We start from the raw sequence: 25,723 nt of genomic DNA, 5'->3' as shown, positions 1-25,723 counted from the left end.
AAATAAATCACTTTCGAAATTAATATTGGGATACTGGGGTATTGACTGCAAGGTCAATACTTTAAGGACTCTTCTGGGGTATCCTTATGGACCAGAGTGCCATGTCATTCATCTCTGTTAGAGTTTAAAATCTACTTAAGGAATGATGATAGTTTTTTTAACTACTGCTATTCATCCTGTGTGCTGTCCCCAGGAATCTGTCCCTTATTACTTATGTGACTTGGTCTCTTCCTGATCCCCTTGAGGTGGGAGGAAAAGAATCCTGCCACTGTGATCCAGTGCATGTTGTGGGAAGTGACTAAATAGGATGGAGAGATGGGTCTAAGGATCACCTAATTTGTATTTTTCTGCAACGAAAAGTCAAAGAATAAGCAAAAATAGCTAAACCTTAAGAAAAATATACTAAGATATAACAACCTACCACCTGTTTTTCATATTACAGTGAGTCCTTGTTATACGGTACATATGCGTTCCTGAAAACCTTACCGCAAATTGATATTACTGTATACTGAACCCAAGTTTCAACTTACGGTAGACGTACCTTCTCCCTGCTCTTTCCTCTTCAAAATATCTAATCTTACCTCCAAAACATGAGCGGATACCGTATCTCTGAATTTTTCTTACTGTAAATAGAATCGAGGGTAGTAATTACCAAATACCGTAACTGTGAATTTACCGGATAAAGAATTACCGTATAAGGAGGGCTCACTGGATCTAATCTTTCATAACCCTTATATCCACTGCATTATATTTCCAGCGTGCTAGCCAGATCCGGTCAGTGCCCTTCACGGGTGATTCTTCAGACTCTTCAGATGGTGAAGAACATTGTGGTGGATCAGACTCAAGGGGTCTCTCATCACAAACTCCATCATCCTCAGCAGAATCATCATCCAGTTCACCTTCAAAGAGCAAAACTTCATCTTTATCTCCTGCCAAACTATCGGGATCATCACCGTCAAAAAGTATGAGGAGAGGTAAGTCAGTATTTATTTCACAATAGTGACCTGAACTTTGGTATGCAAGTGCAACTTGTGCTTGTCTTGGGAGTAACTTCTCTGTTGGGTTGATTTGGTATGAGGTTTGGTGAGGTGTAGAGTTTGGCAGTCCAGTTTAGAGGTCTTGTTTTGTGATCAGAATGTGTATGTGTTTTTGCATTGACATACTGTGGGGTATTGAGGCTAAGTTGTTTAGGTATTTAAGAATACTACGGCTGTTTTTTTTTTTATGCTACATTTAGTGGGTTTTGGTGTGATATGATGAGTTGATGGGTTTGAGGACTTGCATTGAAATGCACATCTACCATTTTCTTATGCTGTTCTATTAGATGGATATTAATTTCTGAGTGTAGATTTAACTAATTGTACTTAGCTAACGTTTTTTCGATTTTACGTTTGAACTGACTGTAAAAAAAAAAAAATTGTAAAAAAAAAAAATTTGAGTGAATTTTTTAGTTTAGCGCGCTCTCCATAGTTCAAATGATATTTATGCATGACGCTGCATCCATTGTTTACATTGCACAAACGACAGACTGAAAGTGCCTTGCCTCCTCCTCCTCCTCCTCCTCCTCCTCCTCCTCCCCTCCTCCTCCACCATCTCAATTTATGTTGCTTGAATTTAATTTATTTGAAATTAATGTTATTATTTTACAATGTTATGTGTATAATTAATGATTTAGGGGTGTTTTGTAAGATACGGTAATAGAATTTACGGATGTATAGTACAGTAACAACTTACGTTCATTTTTAACTTACGTTCGGCCGTTCGGAATGTAACTAAAACGTAAGTTGAGGAGCGTCTGTATACAGGAAAGGAGCAATGCTGATTGGGTTCCATCTCGTACTCTTCTGTTTATCATACTTAACCTCAATGGTGTTTCGTAACCAGTTATCTTTATTATTATTATTATTATTATTATTATTTTTTTTTTTTTTTTTTTAATTGTTGGATTCCATGCTGTGGATGCACATCAGTAATTATAGAGTTGATGAGTTTCAGTTGTGAAAAGGAAATCTGCATTAATAACTCATGATAAAAAGACAGGTTACTTTGTTCACATGTGTAAAAGGGTTATGATTAAAGTATTTGTAAATTGTGATTATCCAATGTATTGCATACTGTATATACATGTCAGACATTGATGACTCTATGATAAAGGTGCTGTCCTCATGGCTCTGTGATTAAGTGTAAAGATAGCCCTGAATATGAGATTATAGTAAAATAATTTCTTTTATTTTCATTAGATACTTCCTTTGAATCGGGGGTATCAGATGACTATGCCATCCCCCCAGATGCACGAAGTGACAGTGGTTCCCTTGAATCAACCCTGGCACCCACTCTCAGTGCGAGGACTTCTTGTGTTGACCCCACATCCAACACCCTTTCATCTAGCCAGTGCGTAATTCAGGGACATTTTTTGTTTACCTGTTGAGAAAAGTGAATTTGTTGTGCTTATAGAATCTCCTATCAGGATATACTAAGTAGTGGGTAAGTAGTGATTCTTTTTTCAGTATTGGCACCATGTCACCAAGGCGAGAAAGTTCGTTAGAGAAGTCAGGTTACCTAACCAAATTAGGTGGTAAGCTCAAAACGTGGAGGAAGAGATACTTCGTTCTCAAAGATGGTACTCTCACATATTGGAAGAGTCAGGTTGGTAAAGTGTATTTACCTAGTTGTATTATACGGGAAGGGAGCTATGCTCATAGTGACCCATCTTTGTATCTTTCAGCATCAATTTTTTTCTTAAACTCTTGAATACTATTTGCACACACTGTTTCTTTATCTAAGTTATTCCAGATATCCAGTACTCTGTGTGGGAAGTTTTTTTTTTTTTTTTTTTTTCCAGATCTCTTGTATAGTTATCCTTTTTGAGTTTCTTTTCATGACCTCTTGTTTTTCCATTGTCATTTTTTAGTAAAACATTCCTATCAAGGATTTCCATTCCTTTCATGATTCTATAGATAGTGTGTGAATATATTTATGATTGAATTAAAAGGAATTGACCTGAAGTTCAAAGGATAGATGAATTGTCATTATTTTCTTTATAAACAATTTACCACAGAGTGATGTGCATCGAAAACCAGCTGGGCAGATTAGTTTAGATGATGCTTGTAGGGTTACTCGAAGTGAAGGTGCCCATACGTTTGAGGTGAACACCGGGAAAAAAATCTACTACCTCACCGCAGACAACACAGCTTTAGTTGAAGATTGGGTACGCGTTCTACAGGTAAGTTTCTTTGGAACTGTTTTGTACTCATGTGTGGCAATATGCTATACTTTTGCAATCACCCGTAAAGTTGTATTTGTTATTCTGTATATTCACAGGCCTATTTGAATATATGTTCTTGCATTCTGTATTATCATGACTCTTATTTTTTCCTTCTTTTTCTTCACTTGTTTATTGATTTATGTTATTACAATTTTTTCTAGAATGTTCTTCGACGGAATGCCACTCGGTTACTTTTAAGTCGTGAAGATAATAAACCAACACTGCAGGGCTGGCTAAACAAAGTCAAGCATGGTCATGCCAAACGTTGTTGGTGTGTCCTTATTGGGAAGATGTTCATCTACTTCAAAAACTCTAATGACCAGGTAATGTGCGACACTACAGAGAATAAGGATGTTTTGTAGTATACTTGTTTACATTGTTTACCTTTTATTACTTGCCACCATTTTTTAAGGAATCTTCCCATTCATTCCAGCAGTTACCTCTAATGTCCTTCACATTGAACTTCTGCTTTAGTATCTGATCAGGTACCTTCAATTCTTTCTTTAGATCCAGGTATATACAGTCCACCTATGTCTCTTATGAAGAGTTCAGCACAATTAACCCTTGATATTCTCAGGATTTTAGCACCAAACCTCCCCATAAATAAAGAATAAAACACAAGTACCAGAAATGTACCCATATAACCTGTATTTCTATTGTTTAAGCTCCAGTACATAAGCAAAGACCTTCCATAACACCATTAAAATACATTTTAAGACTCAATTTAGCAAGAGCTAAAACAGTGAAAAGTTAAAAAAGTGGTTTAGTGAGAGTGGAAACATTTGCTTTGGTGGCAGATGAGGAATGAGGCAGACAAGAAGTGTGGGAGATGATTGTGGAGTGGTAGAGTCCATGGGTGACAGAAAAGAGCCTGTCATTACATGTGTCAAAAAGCCAGTGCCAGGAAACAGCTCGCTTATGTTGGACATGACCCCAGAAATGTGTAACTGTCTCGTCCATTAAAAAAAAGCCACAAATGTGAAACAACATATGTTTTGGATCAAATTTATTTCTGAAATACTCTACCCCCTCTTCCTATTAACACCTTCACTTCCATTGGTGTCTGTGTATCAGTACCCTTTACCTCTTCTTTACACAGATAACTCTCACATTCCTATCCTTTCCTTACAAAACATTTTGTTATTCTTTTCTAAATTCTTTATTAACCTCTTCACTCAGGGGCACATCGCATGTCTGGCAGCATTAGCTGCCCGACGTGCGATGTTGTGTCATAATAATCGCATTATAAAAAATAAAGTCAGTGCTCAATCGTTCGTTCTCTTTCACCCGTGAATTTTGATAACCATAGAAAATATGATGAAGCCAGTTTAGAGAGAATGGAGGTTACGTAGGTACGACTACAATAAATATAATCAAGACGCCGACGTCGGCATCATCGTGTACCCACTTACTCCTCATGACGCCTACGTAGGCGTCACCGTATGTAAGTGGTTAAATACATATTGTATTTTACATTGCTCTCCTCTTTGCCTACTCAATTTGATTCTTTTGCTTCTACTCCCTTTTACAGCTCTTATATGTATCCCTAGTTCAGTTTATTTTACCACCACTACCTTCACCTCCTCATCTCATCATTTGTTGCCTCTCCCATCCTCCTCATCTTACACACAGTCTTTGTGCATTTTAACACCCCATGACCTCCCATACATCTCTCAGCTCTTCCTGGTATTATTGCTTTTTCTATTTTTCCTTTTCATTTAATTTGCTCACCTTGAGTCCCTAACTTCCTTCTTATCTTCTTGTATGTGGCCCTTGCTTCATTATGCGTATGGTCATCCAGCAGAAGTGTCACCTCACCATCTGTCTTCAACCCCAATAACACCTTCACTTTTACTCAAGTCTTCATACTGGTCCCAAGATCCCTTTTTCTATTAGCTTCCACTATTTCCTCCAATTTTCCACAAAAAAAATAACATTTGGTATTGCCACCCCTTCTCATATGTCTCCTTCTCTTCCTCTTCCTCTTTTCCTTTTCCTCCTACTCCTCCTCCTCCTCTAGCTCCTCCTCCTCTGTTCCTCTTTCTCCTCCTCCTCCGTTTCCTCATCTTTTCCTTCTCCTCCTCCTCCATGTAGCCAGTGATATAGAAAGAACCATACACTTGCACAGTACAGACTGCAGTCCCACATTTCTTCCTGGAGAGATCAGAACTATCATTCCATTGTCTTGTTTTTTATTTTACAGAAGAATAAACCTGAAAACTTGAAAGAAATAACTGGGTAGATATTTTTTTTCATATAGTTGGATCTTGTTTTCAGAATCCTCTTGGTCAGATCAACATGCGAGATGCACGAGTAGAGGAAGTAGAGCGAGTGTCGGATTCAGAAGAGGAAGAGGCTGGTGATGATGATACTCCACACGAGGACCTCACCATTGGCATCTTTCCTTCTCATCAGGGTCCCACCTATCTCATTATGCCCAGCAAACAAGAAAAGGTTAGAACCTCATTAAAAACCTACTTCTTATGAGTAATATGCTCATGATGTGCCCTAAAGTTATTTCCATATACATACATAAAATTCTGACTGTCGTCCCCGGATTCGAACCGGGCTCATGAAATCATGGTGCCATCATCGACATCACCGTCACTGGTGATTCTATTCAGATACATACATAAGGTGATGAGATGTACCAGGGGAGAATGTGGCAGTGAACTGGAAGTGAGTATTAAGGGAGAGAGACTGGAGGAAATGGATAGTTTATGATAGATAATTAAAGAATAGGTAGTGTGAGATGTGGAGATGAGGCAAAGAATGGCGTTGAGAAGAAAGTTGTTAGATAAGGTAGACCAGAAAGTAATGGGGTGATTTGGACATATGGAAAGAACAGATGAGGAAAGCAAAGAAAATGTAAGAAGCAGAAATTGGATAGAATGAGCTCAAGAAGACTTTTGATGCACTTACATTTGTGGACCATGGAAGTGGGAGTGATAGAAATAGAAAAGAATGGAGATAGTATTGTGTAGGATGAATAGATAATGCATCCAGGAAGGATGTTCTTATCTGCTTTAAAGATGAGTGCATGAGGAGGGGCGTCATTGTATGGGGTAGATGTTGGGGTCTGCTATGGAAGAGCTTTGCCTTGCTGCACTGCTTTTGACCAAAATAATGCTGTAGGGGATAGGGTGACTTTTTTCACAAGCTGAGATGGGAGGGATGGTTGAATGGGTTTTATGTGGATGTGTGCTTTGACTCTCCCAGCCCCCTTGTAAAAGGGAAAAGGGCCCTCATACATAAAAAAAAAAAAAAAAAAAAAAAAAAAAAAAAAAAAAAAAAAAAAAAATCATGCACTGATTATGTATTCACTTAGTGTTTGTGTAACACCTGTTTTCAGAATAAACAGTTTGATATGGGATTTATTTCAGGATGCTTGGTTGTATCACTTAACGATTGTATCTGGTGGAGGTCCAAATGCCGGAACTCAGTACGAACAACTTGTGCAGAAGTTGATGGAGCTTGATGGTGATCCAAGTAAGACTCATATGTTGTTATTTAAATGTAGGCCATTTAAGTGGTCTGAGTGGGGTCAAAGATACTGTTATGATTCTTCTTCTTTTTCTTCTTCTTCTCCATCTCCTTCATTTTCTTCATCCTCTTTTTCTTCTTTTTCTTCATCATCCTCTTTTTCTTCTTTTCTTCATCATTTTCAAATACTTACTCTTCTTTTTTTTTTCTTCTTCTTCTTCTACTAATGTAGATGATCATAGACTAAGCATTCATTGGAATATTAATCACTAATTCATTATAGTTTTCTTCTAGTGGGAAGAGAATTTATTCAAATTAGTTATTTACCCTCTAATGTATTTTAGTTAATGAACTGCCTAAGAAAAGAATGCTTATTATGATCAACTTCATGTATATATGACCTTGATTGATTTTCATTAGTTTGTAATTACAAACATACATACACCAAGAGGAGCCTTCCTCTTATCAGGGGCATACATTCTCCCTTCACTGCTGTCACAGCAGTCCGGGTTCGAATCCTGCCCAGGGCTGAAATAATTTCAATATTGCTGCACTGCAAGTCATTACTCCAACTCTCATGGGCGGGGAGTTGGGTGTGTGTGTGCATGTAAGGTCACAGCATTACCCATAGATCAGTCATATATGAGCTCTGAGCTCTCTTCCAGGAGGGAAATAGCTGTCTATCACAAGTCCAACACGTGATCTGAGACCATGGTGAATCACTCATCCCACATTCATCCAACAACCAATTGTCATCCTCTGTATCTTAGCTCCTTGTAGATGAAAGGCCATCCCTGTTCCTTGTCCACTGCTTAGGTCAGAAGCAATTCAGTAAGACATAGAACCTCCTCAGCAGAGCCTGACAGCCACAGGTATTCTGCAAGAGAGATCGGAGGCAATGAATTGATTGTTCGTATGTATATACATACATACATATACCAAAGGCTTTTTCCCCCCTTATAAGGGAGGTAGCCAAAAAACAAAGGCATAAAAACTAGTATATACATGCTTCTAATTCCTAATTCACCTCCATACAGTTGAAGTACCCCACTAGAATTAGATTGATCCCTTGATACTGTAGCATACAATAACATATTATTTTGGCTAAACTTGCCATGGCAGCTACCTTGGCCTAAGATTTGAATAAATTAGCATGTTTGAAAATATACTACCCCCTGTAAGGGGAAAGAAGTATATAGAGAATATACTGAAATGCAAAAATGTATTTCAAAATCTATGGCTCTGACTGCATTGTTAACTAACTGTCTGAGCCAGTCCTACCATATTTGTTGTGAGTAGTGGCTGTGTTTCTGGAAGTTAGACTAGCTTGTGAACAAACTTGCAATTATCCCAAATGCAACCACCACACTGAGAACACAGGACTTCATAGTACATTGTCTTGTATTCATTCCATCCAGACAGCAACACAGAAACTGTTCTCTGAGTGACGTATGTCCTGATCCAGTGATCATGGCAGAGTTCCATGGAGATATGGTTCTACCAGGAGAGAGAACCACAGCAGTGGCTTGATCAATTGATTTTACATGCATTATTACCCCATCTCCCATTTTGTGTTGTCTTTCATTTCTCCAGAAAAAAAAAACATTCTAAGTAGAGTCCCTACTATGCACAAAACATAAGGTTTATTTACCATTAAGTAATCATTAATTTCTAACCTGGTTGATAGTAAACTATTTACATCAATATTACTTTCCTTTATTAGTACCATTTCTACAGTTTCTCATTTGAAACTCACCTGATGAAATTAGTTCTTGTCATGTTCCATCATATTTTTGTTCCTTTCCTTGGCCTCACTGACAAGTTCCTTTGTTTTATTCTTTCTTTCTAAGTATCATTAATCTTGATCCATTGTTCTGAAACTTTTTTTTATGGAAATCCTCTAGTTACTTGTATCAAATTGAAGCACTTGCTTTTTAACAATCACCTCAGCAATCTTTCATGTAGAAGATCTTTCAGCCAGCTCCTTCCCAGCACCTTTCTTTTGGAAAATATTGAGGATGTCTTGACCAAAATAAAAAAAATAGCAAGTGGTTAACGTAACTAATTTGTCGCAGACTGTGTGCTCTGGCGTCATCCACTCCTCTTGCATACCAAGGAACCAATCACATCACCCCTCACCTCTCTCCCATCATCACAGCTACAGGCAGAAGCTATTAAGCTTTTCAAGGTGTGTATGTGGAATTTGCTTTTGATATTTACTCTAGTCTTACATGAATATGAAAAAATGATTGCCCTGTTAATTAACAATTTGTTAAGAATGGAATCAGTTTTTCACAATTAGATTTTGAATTTACTTTGTGAATCAGTTTTTACAATTAGATTTTGAATTTACTCTGCGAATCAGTTTTTTACAATTAGATTTTGAATTTACTTTACGAATCATTTTTCACAATTAGATTTTGAATTTACTTTGCTTGATCCCTTTATATTTACAGTCCTGTCAGTTGTATGCCTCGGTGCTCATGGATTCCTCTGGGATTGACTACCATGTGGTCTTGTGCCAGAATGCATTGCAACAGTGCCTCACCTTCCCAGAGCTACAGAGTGAGCTCTTCTGTGGACTTATTAAGCAGACATCAAAGCATCTGCAAGCCCGTCCAGGGGTGCAGGTAACCAAGACCATCAACAAAATTAAGCACTCCCGAGTAAGTGTGTCTGCTTTATGTCGCTCATACTGGTGGAAATCCTGGTGTTGGTCTCTTCATGCCTGTTTGGTCAACTCACTTATTCACATAACAATTCCACTTTAAGTACATATTGATTTGTGCCATTTGTCGTGGGATCTTAGTTTAGTTGAAGATCAATTTCTATAATGGTAGAAAATTATATAGAATGTACACAAGGAAATTGGATGAAATGTGTACCCTTTAGTTATGGTTTTCATTTTATATGAAGAGATGTTGGACTATGAGCTGCTGAATGTAGAGGAGAATGAGGAAGCTTGGATTGGGGGTGGGAGATGCCTGAAGGATGACTGTAATGGGAGTGGAGAATGATCATACTTTAACCAAAGAATGTTGAATGTAGAGGAGATTAGGAAGGCTTTGAGTGTGGTACTGGCGTCAAGAGGACTGGTGAGTTAGAAGAATGGAAGAATTATAGCAAAAGAGGAGAAACGGCATTGAAAGAGATTATACTTGGAGGGGACTTGGGTTGGATGAGTGTCATGTGAAATATCTGACAAAGGGAGGCATGGTTATACTTCATTAGAAAGGCTAGTGAAATTGTTTAGTGTATATCTATGAAAGAGAAATGTACCAGTGGATTGGAGGAGTGTATGTATAGTTCCACTTTACAAGGGAAGTGAAGTATAAAGGTAGTAGTTATAGAGGGATCAGTCTGTTGAGTGTGGTCATTAAGTTGTATGGACATATGTTGAGAGGATTAAGGAGAGGAACAGAGGTCGTGATGTGAGAAGAGCATTGTAGGTGTAAGAGAGAAAGAAGATATGTATGTGTAGATCAAGTGTTTAATAAGACAGGTATATGAGAAATTTTTGGCAAAATGTAAAGATGGTTTTTGGATTTTCGCAGACTTGGTGCCGCATGAAAATAGATTTGGAATATAAAGGAAGTGGAAGGGAAGAGTCTGAGTGGTGGATAGAGTGAACTTGGGTTGGGCCAAGAATGAGATGGATGGATGGATGGGGTGTTGGAGCCTTGGGTAAAAAGTGGATATCTGTTGATCAGGAAAGGGAGAAAGTAAGAAATATATGTGAGTGGAGAATGGCTTTGAACGGAAGCTAAATTGAAAATCCACGTGAACAAGTTGCATAAACACGTCAAAGGAAAAATGGACTGGAAGTGAAGCGTTTATTCCTGATGTTTCGTCTACTGACTTACTCAGTAGATGAAACGTCAGGAATAAACACTTCTCTTCCAGACCATGTTTCCTTTGCCATGTTTATGGAAGCTAGATTGATGTAAGCTCCAGAGATTTCTCCTCATCATCTCCATTTTAGGATGAGGGGATGAGGAAGGAAGGGTGCTTAGTGAATAAAGTGGTGGGGGCTTGCTGTGTATGCTGCATCTTGCTGCATAATTATTTTCAGGAAAATTGCATAAAAAAAAATATATATATATATATATAAAAATTGCATAAAAAAAAAATATATATATATATATATATACATATATATATATATAGTGTTATTGTTCTTTGGAGACCCAAGTTTCATTTAGATGGTAACTCAAAAGATGTGTTAAACTTTATAATATTAGATTATTGTCCAACAGAAATAAGTTTTTCGTGTAAATCATATTTACTTAAAAAGGAATTTTTAGACTGAAAAACAGGCATACTCTAGACCATAATTCATGTTTGTAAATACGTTACCATTTTTTAAGATTATTTAACACCAGGATTACATCAGGATGTCATATCCAACGATGCAATGAAAAATGGGTGGGTATAACCTGCTGGAAGTGGAACGCCACGTTAATTGACTTCAGCAGAAAAAAAAAATTACGTAAGGATATAGATACATACATAAATGAATAGATGGATAATATATATGTGTGTGTGTCTATATATTTATACAAAGGGTTTCTTCCCTCCTTATAAGGGGGGTAGCCAAGCCAAAGGCGTGCACCAACTCCCACCCATTCCACTCCCATCCTCCTCACCCTTGCTTCCCACTTATTTTAGTTTCTTGTAGATGAAGGGTTATCTTTGTTTCCTACCTGCCGGCCTAGTCTGAATGAGTGCAGTAGACACAGTACATCCATAGCAAGGCTGCTTCACTTACATGGCAGCAGACGACCCCCCACCCCACACGCTCTGTCTCCTCATGCAGAAAATAGAGAAGACGGGGAGAAATCCCATCAGGCTGCATAAAAAATTACTACCATACACAATCCACCTCCACTTACCCCTTTCCCCTGCCTTCTCCCTTCCTTGCTCAACAGATATTCCCCTCTTGCTCAAAGCCCATTTCACCCCAACCATCTCGTCCTTGGTTGTCCCCTCGGGTTCAGTCCATCCACCTCTGCTTCTCTCATCTCTTTTGCAATATGTATGTGTGTATATGATATATATATATATATATGTATATATATATATATATATATATATATGTATATACACACATATATATATATATATATATATAAATCAATCAATCAAATCAGCCATCCTGAGTCCACTGCTGAACAAAGGCCTCCTTCATAGCATTCCATGATTCACATAACTGCGCTAGCCTCAGCCACATCATTCCTGCAAACTTCTCAATCTCATCTCTCCGCCTTCTGCCTGGTCTCCCTCTTCCATGCTTCTCATCTTGCGGCGTCCACTCAGTAACACACTTGCTCGAATCGTTCATCATTCGTTCACACTAACTTACCTGCCCAATTCCACTTCCTCTCTTTTATTGCCTCCACAATATCTTTCACTCTTGTCTACTCTCTCACCCAACTTGCTCTCTTTCAGTCTCTCAGTGTTATTCCCATCATTGATTTCTCCATTCTCCTTTGTACAGTCCTTAGTTTTGTTTCCATTGCCTTCATCAGTTTCCAAGTTTCACACCTGTAGATTATTGCTGGCAGAATGCATTGATTATAAACTTTACGGTTCAAACATAAAGGTAGAGAACCTTTCAGGATTTAACTATACTTACCAAACACTTCCCAACCAATTGTAATAAAGCTTTTTATATCATTATCATGATCTTTCGTTATTTTCACCATCTGCCCTAAATAATTATACTCTTCAACTTCTTCAAGACTCTCATCATTGATTATAATTTCTTTACTTTGAAGTTTATCTGAGAGTTGACACCTTGATATGGTGGATAAGCTTGAGAATCTTAATGATTACAAAAGCTATGTTGATAGAGAGGAAATATATATATATATATATCGGCGAAGGTCGAGGGGATGGCGGTTTGAATCCTGCCACCGTCGAAGTTGAACCAAGGACATGGTTCATTAAATTCCACGCTACAAAGCCCTCTGTGAGGGGCACCGTCCTAGCCTTCCGATAGGGGGGAGTTTGTGACATTAAACCATATCATCATCATCATCATCATCATATATATATATATATATATATATATATATATATATATATATATATATATATATATATATATATACATATATATATATATATATATATACATATATATATATATATATATATATATATACATTATGGGAAAGGTGGAGGGGGAAACACGGGTCTTTATCTGATTATCGAGTTTATTCCTGACCGGTTTCGCTTACAATAGCTTCTTCAGAGGAGTGTATATGTATATATATATATGTATATACGTGAGATGGGAGGCGTGGAAGAGGGAGACCTGACAGAAGGTGGAAAGATGAGATAGAGAAGTTTGCAAGAGTGACATGACAGAGATTGACACAATTGTGTGAATCATGGAGTGCTATGAAGGTGACCTTTGTTAAGCAGTGGACTCAGGATGGCAGATTTGATTGATATATATAAATATACATATATAAACACGTGTATATATATATATGTATATATATATATATATATGTATATATATATATATATACATATATATATATATATATATATGTGGAAAGTTGCTGGCTGAGCAGGTTGGTGTTCCATAAATTGTTTTAACTGGAACTGTTCCTTTCCTTGCAACTGTAACCTTCTTTTATGTTCTTGTTTGACCTCTCCACTATTTTCCTCATTCTTTCTGGCCTTCTCAACACTTTAATTCACACTGTACTTCTTAAATCTCTCTCCCTTTAACTTCTCATAAGCACCCTACTATTGTTTGATTTTTTTTTCTATGTGATTACTTTAGAATTGTCATAAACTTGATGTTCTTGTCAGTTCTTTTGTTGAAAAACACCATTTCATCAAAGACCTGTTTAGGAAGTGCATTCATTTCCTTCTTTGTCCGTACCAATTACTTCCTTTAGTATGTTATTCATAGAAGTCCTTAATCATCATCTTCCTGCTCATTACTAACATATTTCACATTCATGGACTATATATATGTGCATCTAGAAGTATTATGGATTAATAAAAAAGAAAAAAAAAATACGCTGCTTGTGCAAAAGTACATTCATTAGGTGGTGGAGCAGGTATTTTTGGTTCCTGCCCATTGCCTGGCTGAACAGTGTATTTACCTAGTTGTATTTTGCGGGAGAAGAGCTATGCTCGTAGTGACCCGCAGTTGTATCTTTCCGCATCCAGTTCTTTTGTAAAATCATGTATAGTTTTAGCACTCACTGTTTCCTCTTTCAATTTGTTCCATGTATCTATTACTCTGTGTGGAAAACTGTTCTTTTTCAAATATCTTCTATAACTGACCTTCTTAAGTTTCTTCTTGTGTCCTTTTGTATTTCTTCTGTTCCATTTAAGTAGATCATCCCTATCAAGGATTTCCATCCCTTTCATAATTCTGTAGATGGTGTGTGCACCAGTCCATGTTTTTACCAGAATTCGCCACTGTTTCTATGTGCCTATTTCTGTCAGTTCTCGTATCGCATCAAAGCCATTCATAATGCCACCAGAACCACAGAAATGTGAGAAAATTAACTTAACATTGGTTTAGGAAGTTAAATTACTAAGATTTAGGAGCAACTGTGGCCCAAATCTATGATGGATATAGAATTAAGAAGAAGATGTGTCCAGTATCAGAAAGATCAAGGAGAAACTTCAAAATTATGCCAGTAACTATTCTGTTGATGCACGCACATCTGAATAAAAGTAGTAAAGGTAAAACAAGAAAGTACAAAATGGTTAGTATTGTGGCCCCTTATTCTCCTTAGAACTAACATATTTTCAGCAGTGGACTTTAGGCAGGAAAGGAAAATTCCAACCTTACATTTGTCTTTTAGATTGAGGTTTGAATGTATGTTTCAGATTATCACTTACCTTCTAGACACTTTCCTTTTACTAGCTTCTACAATGTCTCTTTTCACTATTTCATATCAAATTCAATAAATCAATTCCCAACTTATCCTGTTTCCCTCCCTCCAAACCTCCGTGAATACTAGGACCAGATTGTTTCCTGAAATCAGGGAGCTGGGTCAATTGTCCATTCACTCAAATTGCTAAGTGCCAACTGCGTGTATGTGTATTTATATATAATCTATGTATCCAAGACATAACATTAATGAATGCAGGCATGGTTTGACATTTTATCTTTTGAAATGACAGTAAATCTTTTATCTCAAACTTTATTACAATTTGCCAACAATGATGATTTGGTTTAACAGCCTCCTTATGCCAAAATGAAAATCATAATAGATCGCGACATCCGTTGTTACTATAAGGAGTGTTTCACTCTGAATGTGTTGTAATACCATTGGTATTTAAGAAAATAAAACTTTGGTATCTACAAAAACAAACAGTTCTTTAGGAAAAGTGCTACAGGGAAAAGAAAGCAATAACTATTAGTAACAATCATATTTATAGTACATTTGGCATTTGAAAGATGAATAAAAAACATCCCTGTCTACACATGATACCTGAATTTCACAAAAGCTGAATTGAAAAATTTCTGGATGGAAAAGGCATGTTGCTGTAGAGAAATGTTTGAAAAAAAATAGCTTTGTACTGTACTGTTCTATGTACAGGTATAAACATTTTGGTGATTTTTTTTATTTACTTGTTACTGTTTTCTTAACTGAACAACGAAATACAGTTTTATTAATCAAACATGTGTATTTCCATTCTTCATCAATGCAACATATAATAATGAATTTCAAATTTATTAGATTTGACAGTATATTGGAATTGACCTGAAGAATATTTTTTTTCCAAAATAAATCTACATCCAGCATATTATACCCATCTGTGATATATTTTTGATTTTCAATATGTTGTTATGATCTACTGAATAGTCAGAACTATACAGTGTGATGGTTACCTGTGACATCATAAAGGATATGGCATTGCTTCTTTAAATTGTTTATACAATTCTGTTTCGTTAAGTTCATTTGGGCTGTAAACTGCTTAGCAATGTCAGATGTGAACTGTATATTGAAAGGAATCCCTTGCCTAAATCCTTGCACACACTACTTAATTTTGTTACAGTGAGTGTCATTAGTGTAAGGCTTTAAAAAAAATTATGTTTTTGCACTGTTGATATACCATTATCATTAATACTGCGGCTGGTATAATTAATAATGTTATTGTAATTATTATTACTGTATTGTTTTTATTATTATTATTATTTTTATTATTATTATTATTTTTATTATTATTATTAATATTATTATTGTTATAAACATCATCATCATTAACATTATTATTATCATTAGCATTATCATAATTATTTTTCAACTTGAGCTCATATTTCCTTTTTAACAGGTACCATGTACCCTTTTTCAGGAGCAGATTTTTTATTTCTAACTTCTGCTGGATGTGAGAAAGAGAGTCTATGTCCTCTTCCATCCAAAATAGCCATATTATCTTTGTATGCTTCCTGGCCGAGCAGGTTAGAGTGTCGTTACTCTAACCAAAGTTTAAGGTGACAGCTTTTCGATCTCTGCCACCAATGAGTTGGATCAAGGGAAAACTATTAAAACCAGTTGAAAGCTTTTACAAGATTAGAAGAGCTTGTATTAGGATTGGGAACAGTGAGAGTGAGTGGTTTGAGGTGAAGATGGAGTTTTGCCAAGGTTTTGTTATATTGCTGTGACTGTTCAGTGTTTACATGGATGGGATGGTATAAGACATAAATGTGAGGGTGATGGGCACAGGATTGGAGATGGTTAGAGAGGAAGGAAGTGGGAGGTGAGCCAGTTGTTGTTTGCTGATGACACTGCACTTAGTGGTTAGGTCAGAGGATTTTAGGCAGTTAGTGACTGAATTTCGGAAGATATTCAATAGGAGAAAGTCAAAAGTAAATTACAAAGGATTACAAAGGAGGAGCATGTTGACAGGAGACCTTTTGGTCCATCACGAGGTCAGATGCAAAATGTGGGTTAGAGCTAAGTGATGAGATGTACAAGGAGTGAGGGTGGTAATTGAGTTGTTTCTGTCTTTCCACAATTGACCTCCTCCCCAGCCCAACCATTCCCATGTTATATGTGCCCATAAATACTTAAAACTATCAACTTCCCCTAACTTCACTCCTTTAACCCCTTCTATACGGTGCTGCACACGTAGGCGTCATGAGGAGCAAGTGGATTCGCGACGCTGCCATATCGGCGTCTTGATTATATTTATTGTAGTTGCCCCAGTGTTTTTACATTCTCCCAAATGTGCCCTGAATCCCATTTTCTGTGGTTTTCAAAATTTGCGGGTGAAAGAGAACGATCGATATAAGCGGTGACTATATTTTATGATGCGAGTATTATTACGACACGTCGTACGGCTGGCATTGGCTGCTGTCTGCGAGATTTAAGTCCCGTAGTGAAGTGGTTAAGACTTACCGCCAACTCATTGTCACCCTCAGCTCTTGTACCTGTACCTTACTTTTACTCACATTTTCTTTCAACTTTCTCCTCTCATGTACCCTCCCGAACTCTGTCACTAACTGCCTTAGGTCTTCCTATGACCCAACCAGAAGTGCAATGTCATCCACAAACAACAACTGGCTCATCTCCTACTTCCCTCCACTCCATCTTCCATCCCCTACCTATCACCCTTGCATACCTTCCATACCACCCCATCCATAAGCATGTTGAACAACCATGGTGATACTACACAACCCTGGCATAACCCCACCTTAACCTCAAACTTTCATCATTTCGTACCCAATCACTGTAACCTGTGCGCTCCAAGTAGTCTGTTTAGGGTTGTGGCATACTTTGTGCCAAATCAGCCTTAGTGCATGCCTCTCTCTGATTTCCTATCTTTTATATTCTGTATATAGTGAAGGAAGTTGTATAGTACAGTGAGCATCACTTTTAGGGTTGCAACAATGATTTCCCGCCCCATCCCACCTGTCTCATCTGTGATATCTTGGCATGGCAACATGAGGAAAAAGCACTAATATGCATCATACATTTTATTCAAATGATTTTTATAATCCTAAAAATTGATATGCATTGTACTGTACTATATTTGGCAGAAAAAAAAAAAAAAAAAAAGATACTGTGGGCAATAAAAGAGAGGCATTTAGTGGGCGAAAGAAGGAAGTTAGAGATAAATGTGGGTAAAGGGTGATGATATGTACAAGGGGAGAAAGTGGCAGCAGACTGGAATTGAGTAATAAGGGAGATAGACTGGAGGAAGTGGATAGTTTTAGATACTTGGGTGTGAATGTGGTGGGAAAGGGAGGAGTGGAGGTGGAGGTAGAATGCAGATTGTGAGAAGCAAGTAATTGCCTTGGTGGATTAAAAAATGTAATGAGAAATAGACATCTGGGAATAGATGCTCTAGTCTCGATTTCCCTTTCATCAAAAAATTATCTGACAGTCCCTACTCTCACCCCTGAAAACATGAACATTCAGAACTTCTCCAATCCTCCCTTTGGGCACCACAACACAATCCATTAATGCCCTATCATCTACCTTTCCATCTTTTCCCATGTATACTTATGCTTGGCCCTCTCTTAAACACTGTGTTTGCTATCATCAATTCCCTTTCAAAACACATTTCCAATGTCATCTCTCCATGATCTTTACCTGGTACCATAAACCACCCTACTACTACATCTATTGGTTCACCTCCTACTCTAACATTGTGATCCTCCAAAACAACTATAGTTACTTTCCTCCTAAAACTGTTTTCACATTCATTTATCTAAAAAACTCCCTCTCCTCTTTACTTTTCTCATTACCAGGAATCTATGCACTCACAAAAACCCACACTTTTCAGTTTCACCTTTGTCCTCATTATCCTCAAAGACATTTTCCTCCACTCTATGATACACTTTTCTATTTCATCACTTACCAGCAGAGCTACTCCTCCCCTTTCTCACCCCCTCGTCACTCCTGATACTCTCCCACCTTTCCTTCTCTCCCTTGAGCCCCAGTCACACCAAGCTCACGACCTGTTTCTGATCATCTTCGATGGTGGCACATTCTCATGGATAGCGCCGGGCTATTTCATATTCATCTTCATGACGGGAAGGAGAGGGAGTTTCATTCCAAGTGCATTGTCTTGAATTATATTTATAAACAGAGGAACAAAACAAATCAATCTGGTCACTGGTGGTTGGAAACAGGTCATAAGCTTGGTGTGACTAGGCCTTTAACCTCTCATTACCCTTTGTCACCCTCCCCACCACACTCCCAAACTCAAAGTCATCCCTCCCTTTCAACTTATTTTCACTTAATGCTAACATATCCATCTTCTCACAAACGGACTGCCAATCTTCTCCTTTGTTCTCTCATCTGTGCCACAACCATGCACATTTAATGACCCAATTACTTGGGTTCTGATTGGCAGAGCTGGCACGTTTCTGCCAGACAGGTAGTGCATTACTGTCAATGCGTTTCTGAAAAATCTGGGGTGCAGTTCCGTCTACGCGTTACTGATTTTAATTTCCTTAGAGCAGTCTCCGTTACCGCATATGTGTGTGTGTGTGTATATATATATATATATATATATAAACACACACACATGCACAGTAATATGGACCATTCTAAGGAAATTTAAATCGGTAATGTGTAGATGGTAATGCACCCCAGATTTTTTGGTGATGCATTGATGGTACTGTACTACCTGTCTGGCAGTAATGCACCCAGCTCTGCTGAATGGAGTCCTCCTGTCAGACCCTCTTGAGCTTTTACTATTTATTGGACGAACATACAGAATGAAAGATCCCAAGTCCTATTATTCTGTTGCAGTTAGCCATCTTTTACATGAGAATCAAAGTGGCAGAATTCTTTCTTGTCCCAGCATGGGGATCCAAAGCAGGTAGAGTCATAGAAGTGGTAAAGAGTGTATATCAATGAGGAAAGTAAGGCAGGTAGAAGAGAAGTTTCGAGAGTAAACAAATTGAAGGATAGAAAGAATACAAGAAGTTAAGTGAAGTGTTTGAGGAGGTGAGGGACAAAGGGGAGGCAGGAGGAGAAGAGAAATATTTTAATGAGGAAGTGATAAAATGCACAAAGATGGGATGTGGGAAGAAGAATATGGGAACATAATAAAGGAGGGGCAGTTGGAGTATCAATCAATCAGTTTGTTGCCTCTGGTTTCTATTAGACCTGCAGCTTTCAGGTAACCAGTAATAGCCTCGAAACTTTTAAGAATCATTTAGATAAACACCTAAGCAAGATGCTGTAATGATTATTATTTATTCTATATTATTTGTTCTGTAATGATTATTATTTATTTCATATTATTTGTTTTTGTTTTGTTACCATTTGTTTGATGCTCATTTATTATTAGTTATATGTCAATTTATTATTATTTACTATTTACCTGTTTGTTTATTATTTAACTATACCTATGCATTGTATTTATGTATTTTATTTGTTATTTACATTATTATAATTTTTATTTATTCATTATTATTTTTATTTTTTTTCGCATCCAACCTAGATATGGACCAAAAGGTCTCCTGTCGGCATGCTCTGCCTTTGTAATCCTTTGGATGGGTTGACAAGTTACTCAGGGAAGATATATTGTGTTATTGCTTAGGGACTGGCAGTATATGGCATTGTCGTATGATGCATTCTGCATCCTTGTGCAGTGGCTCCATCTGGGTCAGCTAGAGTCTGTAGTGCCAACATTGCTGTGGTACAGAAGTATTATCATTCCTCTATGAATAGAGATTTTAACTCTGACAGAGATGAATTATGTGTGTTTCTGGTTTATAGGGGCACACCAAAACAGTCTTTAAGGTATTGGCTGCTTGTTCTCATGCAGTCAGTAAATTAGTATGGGGCATTGTTAGATAATCTTTTATAATGGGAAAAGAGCATTTCATATATGTAATCATTATCATCATAATCATCACTTATTATTGATATTATTATTTCCATAATTATTTACTATCATAGTTGTTGTTATTGTTGTTTTTATTATTAATATTATTATTATTTTTTACCATTATTATTATAATTGTTATTATTATTATGATAATCATTATTATTATTACTATTATCATCATTATTATTTGTTATTATTATTATTACTATTATTATTACTATTAGAATTAATATTCTCTTGTTATTACAGTACAATTATTATTATTACAGTGCACATTAACCCTATTGTATTTTACTTATTATGTCTTGTATCCCTTCTTACGTATGTTTTATACCCCGCAGTACCCATAAATGTGTCAATGGCCTTCTTTTCCTTATAAGGAGGGTGGCCATCAAAACACGCACCTCAAAAGGCCCACTTACTCACCCCCCCATCACAGCACAGGCAGTACATTTCATAATTTTTATCACATTTATACAACAAATACATTTTCTCCTTGTTAGTTGTACTTTTGAATTTACTTTATAGTGCTTGTAATTTGTAACTATTATATATTTAGTTAATTTTAGTTTACATAAAATGTCCAGATAATTAGTAGTACCAGTATATACTATAGATAGTATTATGATAATAGTTATAATTCTCCATTTGGATTGTTATGACCATGCTATAATACCTAGACTTATAACTAATGTTGTGTTTCAGAGTATAGCATCTGTAATGTAAATGCATCTTATTTCTCATCTAATTCTTTACTGAAATTGCCTTCAATCAGTGCTTGCTATTGCAAAAATTTACCTCAAATGTGTATGAATGTACACATCAGATATGTATTTATATATAAGGGAATTACAAAGGAATTGTCATTAAGGGATGAGGGAAGGCACAAAACACGAAGCTTGTATGCTCCTCCATTCCCAGGTATTATCCCATGATTTACCCTGATTTAGTTATATCTTGCATGAAAGCTCACTTGGTCTTGTCCATACAGGATCACCATCTTTCAGAGGTAATTTTATAAGTAAGATCAACATTTGGTTGGTTAGCCACATCCTCAGTTGGGATTTGGTTATAAAGGAAATAAATTACCATGTTTTGGTGGAGTGAGGGGAAGTATCATCAAGATTAATGGGGTGAATGTGAAACTGGGTTCTTGGTGGAGTGAAGAGAAGTATCATCAAGATTAATGGGGTGAATGTGAAACTGGGATTGGGGATGTGGGTTTTTGTAAATGCATATAGACCTGGTAGTGAGAAAAGTAACAAAGTAGTGATGTTGGGATTTCAATCCTAGAGTAGGGGACGAACCAGTAGATCAGTAGGTGGACTACTACTGAATTTTGTGGTGACAGGTAAAAATTTTAGTAGAGAGATGATATTGGAGATGTGTCTAGAAAGGGAGTTGATATTAAAACACAGTATTCAAGAAAGAAGTCAAACATAAGTATACATGGGAAAGGGTGGTGGAGGGAAGGGTTGTTGATAGGACATTTATGGACTATGTTGTAGTATCCAAAGGAAAGATCAGAAGAGTTCTGGATGTTCATATTTTGGGGGGAGAGAGTGGGAGAATATGAGATAATTTTTTAGTATAGGGGAAATTGAGTGGAGGATATGTAAAGGAAGAGGAAAAAATGTGGGAGGTAGAGAAGTTCTTAGAGTAAACAAAGTGAATGAGAAGGAAAAGGAGAAGGAATACCGGGAGAAACTGTGTGAAGTGTGGAAGGTGGTGAGGGATGGAGTAGAGATAGAAGAGGAATGTGTATGTTTCAGGGAGGAAATGACAAAGTGTGCAAAGATGGCATATGAAGCAAGGAGGGTGGGAGGGAATAGAAGGAAAGGTAGTGTTTGGTATGATGATGAGGTGAAGGCAGTAGTATAAGAGAAGAAGCAGGCATATATGGATTGGTTGCAAGAAAGAACTAGGGAAGCATATGAAAGGTAAAAGAAAAAGAGAGGTGAAGCAAAACATTAGGTAAAAGAGACAAAAGGAGCAGATCTAAGATGGGGTAGGAGTATGACAGAAATTTTTGTAAAAAAAATAAAAAGTGTTTTGGAAGGAAGTGAAGAGAGTGAGGAGAGATGAGTCAGGCAGAGAGGGAAAGGTAAAAGGTGCAGATGGATAAATGTTAATTAAAGTGAAGGTAGGTGAAGATTTGCGGATTATTTTAGAATTGTTGAATGTAGAAGAGGTTAGAGATTGATTGATTGATTGTGGCAGTGGGAGGAAATAAGAAAACGAGGTAGGTAAATAGCCCATCCATCCAAAGCAGAAGGGGAATGTCTGTTGAGCAGGGAAGTGAGAAGGCAGGGGGGTAGGTGTGAGTGGATGATAATTTGATGCAGCCCAAAGAAATTTCCGCTTATCTTCCATATTTATCACATGAGAAGATGAGGAGGGAGCATTTTGTAAGTTGAGCAGCTGGCCCTGCTACGGATGTGCTTTGTCTTGCTGCATCACTTCTGACCCAGGTAGTTGGCAGGAGACAGGGATGACCCTTCATCTACGAGGAGCTAAGATGAGAGGGAATCAAATGGGTGATGTATAGGAGTGGAATTGGGTGAGGATGGGCACATGCCTTGGCTGGCTACCTCCTAGAAAGGGGGAAGAATCCCATGGCATATGGATAGTAAGACAGATTTTGGTACAAGTATGAACATACAATGTATATCATAATTTGACATGTTCCTTAGAAAATACTGTGTTTATGGTATTTGGATGTGGATTCACTGTAATTGTTAAAATGCAAATTTCATAGCCTTGTACCAAGTCAGAGATCATGAGAACCTCAAATAATGAAGTTTATTAACTTGACTGTCCCTGGATTCGAACCAAGGCTTGCAAGAACACAAAGCCGATGCTCTACTGGGGACAACTATCGGAATTATTTGACTGACTACACCATCACTGGTGATTCTATTCAGGTTATTAACTTGAGTTTTACTGACTGTAAATTCACAGCAATAGAATAACAAGCAACAGTCCTCTGACCCTCCTATAGATCTCTCTGGTAAGAAATGTCAGATGTTGTCAGTGTTTTAGTAGTGTATTAGCATAGGTCTGTTTCTATGTCATTGGCTGATAGAAGGAAGAGGAAGAAGATGATTCACTAGTTGTCAGCTCTCACCAGGATGGTTCCGTGAGAGGGACATTAGAGAATATCATTTCTCTACCACTTATCTTCAAACCCCATCAATCTCCTCAATTCCATTCAGAGTTCAAACCCCATCAATCTCCTCAATTCCATTCAGAGGTGTAGCTTTGAGGGGTTGATACTTGGCTTTCAGATTGGGCTAAGATCCCTCTTTATCAGCTTTGTATTTCCCCCATCTACACAAAGAGAGCCGACAACTGGTAACAACTCCTCTCCTACTTTCAGCCCATAGGAGTGCCTAGGGACCATATCCATCTGTTGTGGTGTTGTTTTTCAGTCAGCAAAACTTTGGGCAACAATTAGTTTGAGCTCTCTGTATATGAAAATGTAGAGATTAGATAGAGTGGAGAGAGCGAGATCTTATGCTTGGTCCAGAGACTGAGTAGCAGCTCTTTAGGACTGAACCTCCAGATGGAAGTTGCGTTGATGAGATTTGAAGGTGAGATACAGGGAGATGACTCGCAGGACCACCACAAGCAGGTACACAACATTGGTGCCACAAGGGCCTGAAAAAATGTAAAATGTAGGTTTCAGTTATTCAGCACAAGTACCAGCACTACCACACACAAGGTATGTCTGGAAAGTATGTATCCATGAAAAAAAAAAAAAAAAAAAAAAAAAAAAAAAAAAAAAATATATATATATATAAATACAAATTATATAAATAAATATATATATATATAATATATATATATATATATATATATTTATATATATATATGTGTGTGTGTGTTGAAGTGCGTAAGACAGAATGAGTGGAAGGGTGCCGAGGTGAACACCAGGAACCATTGGAGTTTTATTGCTAACGTTTCGTCCTGAAAGGACTTCTCAGAATGTGACACAGTTCCACGGCTCCTCTGAGGAAGTCTTTTCAGGACAAAACATTAGCAATTAAACTCCAACGGTTCCTGGGGTTTACCTCACCACCCTTCCACTCATATATATATATATATATATATATATATATATATATATATATATATATATATATATATATATATATCTTACCTAGTGCAGTGGTGTCCTAATGATCTTCAAAGTACCTAGATTTAGATTCATGTATGGTTCAAGCTAGGACTTTATCACCTTGTAGGCTATTCCACAAGTTTATGCATCTGTATGAAAAACTGTTTGTTCTCATGACCTAGCACTCCCATCCCTAATCAAGAGATCTCGCCTAAGTAGTCTACCCACCTGAACACCACAACCAGGTTAATCTTTTTCTCATCAGTCCTTCAATGTTGGCATGTCTAATGCTTGTAGTCACTTGTCATATGGGTTATCTGGCAGATATGGAACCAACAATCCATATATTTCTACCACAGTCTTACTAATGTGTTTGTCGGGTGACAGGTTGTCTTTTATCAACACTACCAGATTTTTCACCTCAATTGTCTTTGTAATGGATTCACTTCCCAAGGAATGGTTCAGTGATAGTGTTTTAGATCATTTGCCATTTTCTAATACTTTTTATGTTTTTTGTCCTGAGACTAATTTTCCACACTTGACAATAGACACATTTTTTTTTTTTTTTTTTTTCTCTTTCTTTTCTTTTTTCCCAACATCTGACAGTCCTCACTTTTCACTGATTTCATGATTTCTTCATCATTTGCAAATATGTTAGTGCAACTTGTTCATTCTGGCATTTTATTCTTTACTAATGCCCTCATGTACCAGCTTTTCAGAAAATCTTTCTTCCATTTGTGTAGTTTACCTTTTAGTCTTCCAGTATGCTCCAGTTTTCACAAAAGTTGACTGTGACATACTTTACTGAAGACCATCTCTAGACTGAGGTACGTGCAGCCCATCTGGCCCTTCCTCTTGTGCAGCACATCAGTCATTGTTGAATAAAACTTCAATAGATTTGGCTCATATAACTTTCCAGATCTGAAGCCAGACTGGGATCTCAAAATATTCACCTCTTTAAGGTAATTAACCCACTGTTTTTTTCACAATCTTTTGACACGGTTCCACTTTTTTGCTGG

The 25,723-nt window shown here is 37.2% G+C and overlaps 1 protein-coding gene across 9 annotated transcripts in view; it reads left to right on the top strand.

Moving 5' to 3' along the window:
- Positions 1–25,723, top strand: part of LOC143039543 (uncharacterized protein CG43867) — a 284,063-nt gene that overhangs the window by 245,946 nt on the left and 12,394 nt on the right. For 8 of the 9 annotated variants that reach the window (XM_076209712.1, XM_076209710.1, XM_076209711.1 and 5 more), the window contains 9 exons: positions 758–974; positions 2,241–2,391; positions 2,508–2,646; positions 3,059–3,223; positions 3,427–3,588; positions 5,543–5,719; positions 6,649–6,754; positions 8,824–8,936; positions 9,205–9,414. In XM_076209712.1, the coding sequence (XP_076065827.1) occupies positions 758–974; positions 2,241–2,391; positions 2,508–2,646; positions 3,059–3,223; positions 3,427–3,588; positions 5,543–5,719; positions 6,649–6,754; positions 8,824–8,936; positions 9,205–9,414 (1,440 nt within the window). The remainder of the gene's footprint in view (positions 1–757; positions 975–2,240; positions 2,392–2,507; positions 2,647–3,058; positions 3,224–3,426; positions 3,589–5,542; positions 5,720–6,648; positions 6,755–8,823; positions 8,937–9,204; positions 9,415–25,723) is intronic. The other variant, XM_076209713.1, reaches the window with a different exon arrangement.

The sequence above is a fragment of the Oratosquilla oratoria genome, chromosome 26, assembly GCF_046742065.1.
Source record: "Oratosquilla oratoria isolate Oo_2021 chromosome 26, ASM4674206v1, whole genome shotgun sequence".
NCBI classification, from domain to species: Eukaryota; Metazoa; Arthropoda; class Malacostraca; order Stomatopoda; family Squillidae; genus Oratosquilla; species Oratosquilla oratoria.
The sequence above is the reverse complement of the archived record's forward strand: the minus strand, read 5'-3'. Positions and strand labels throughout refer to the sequence as shown.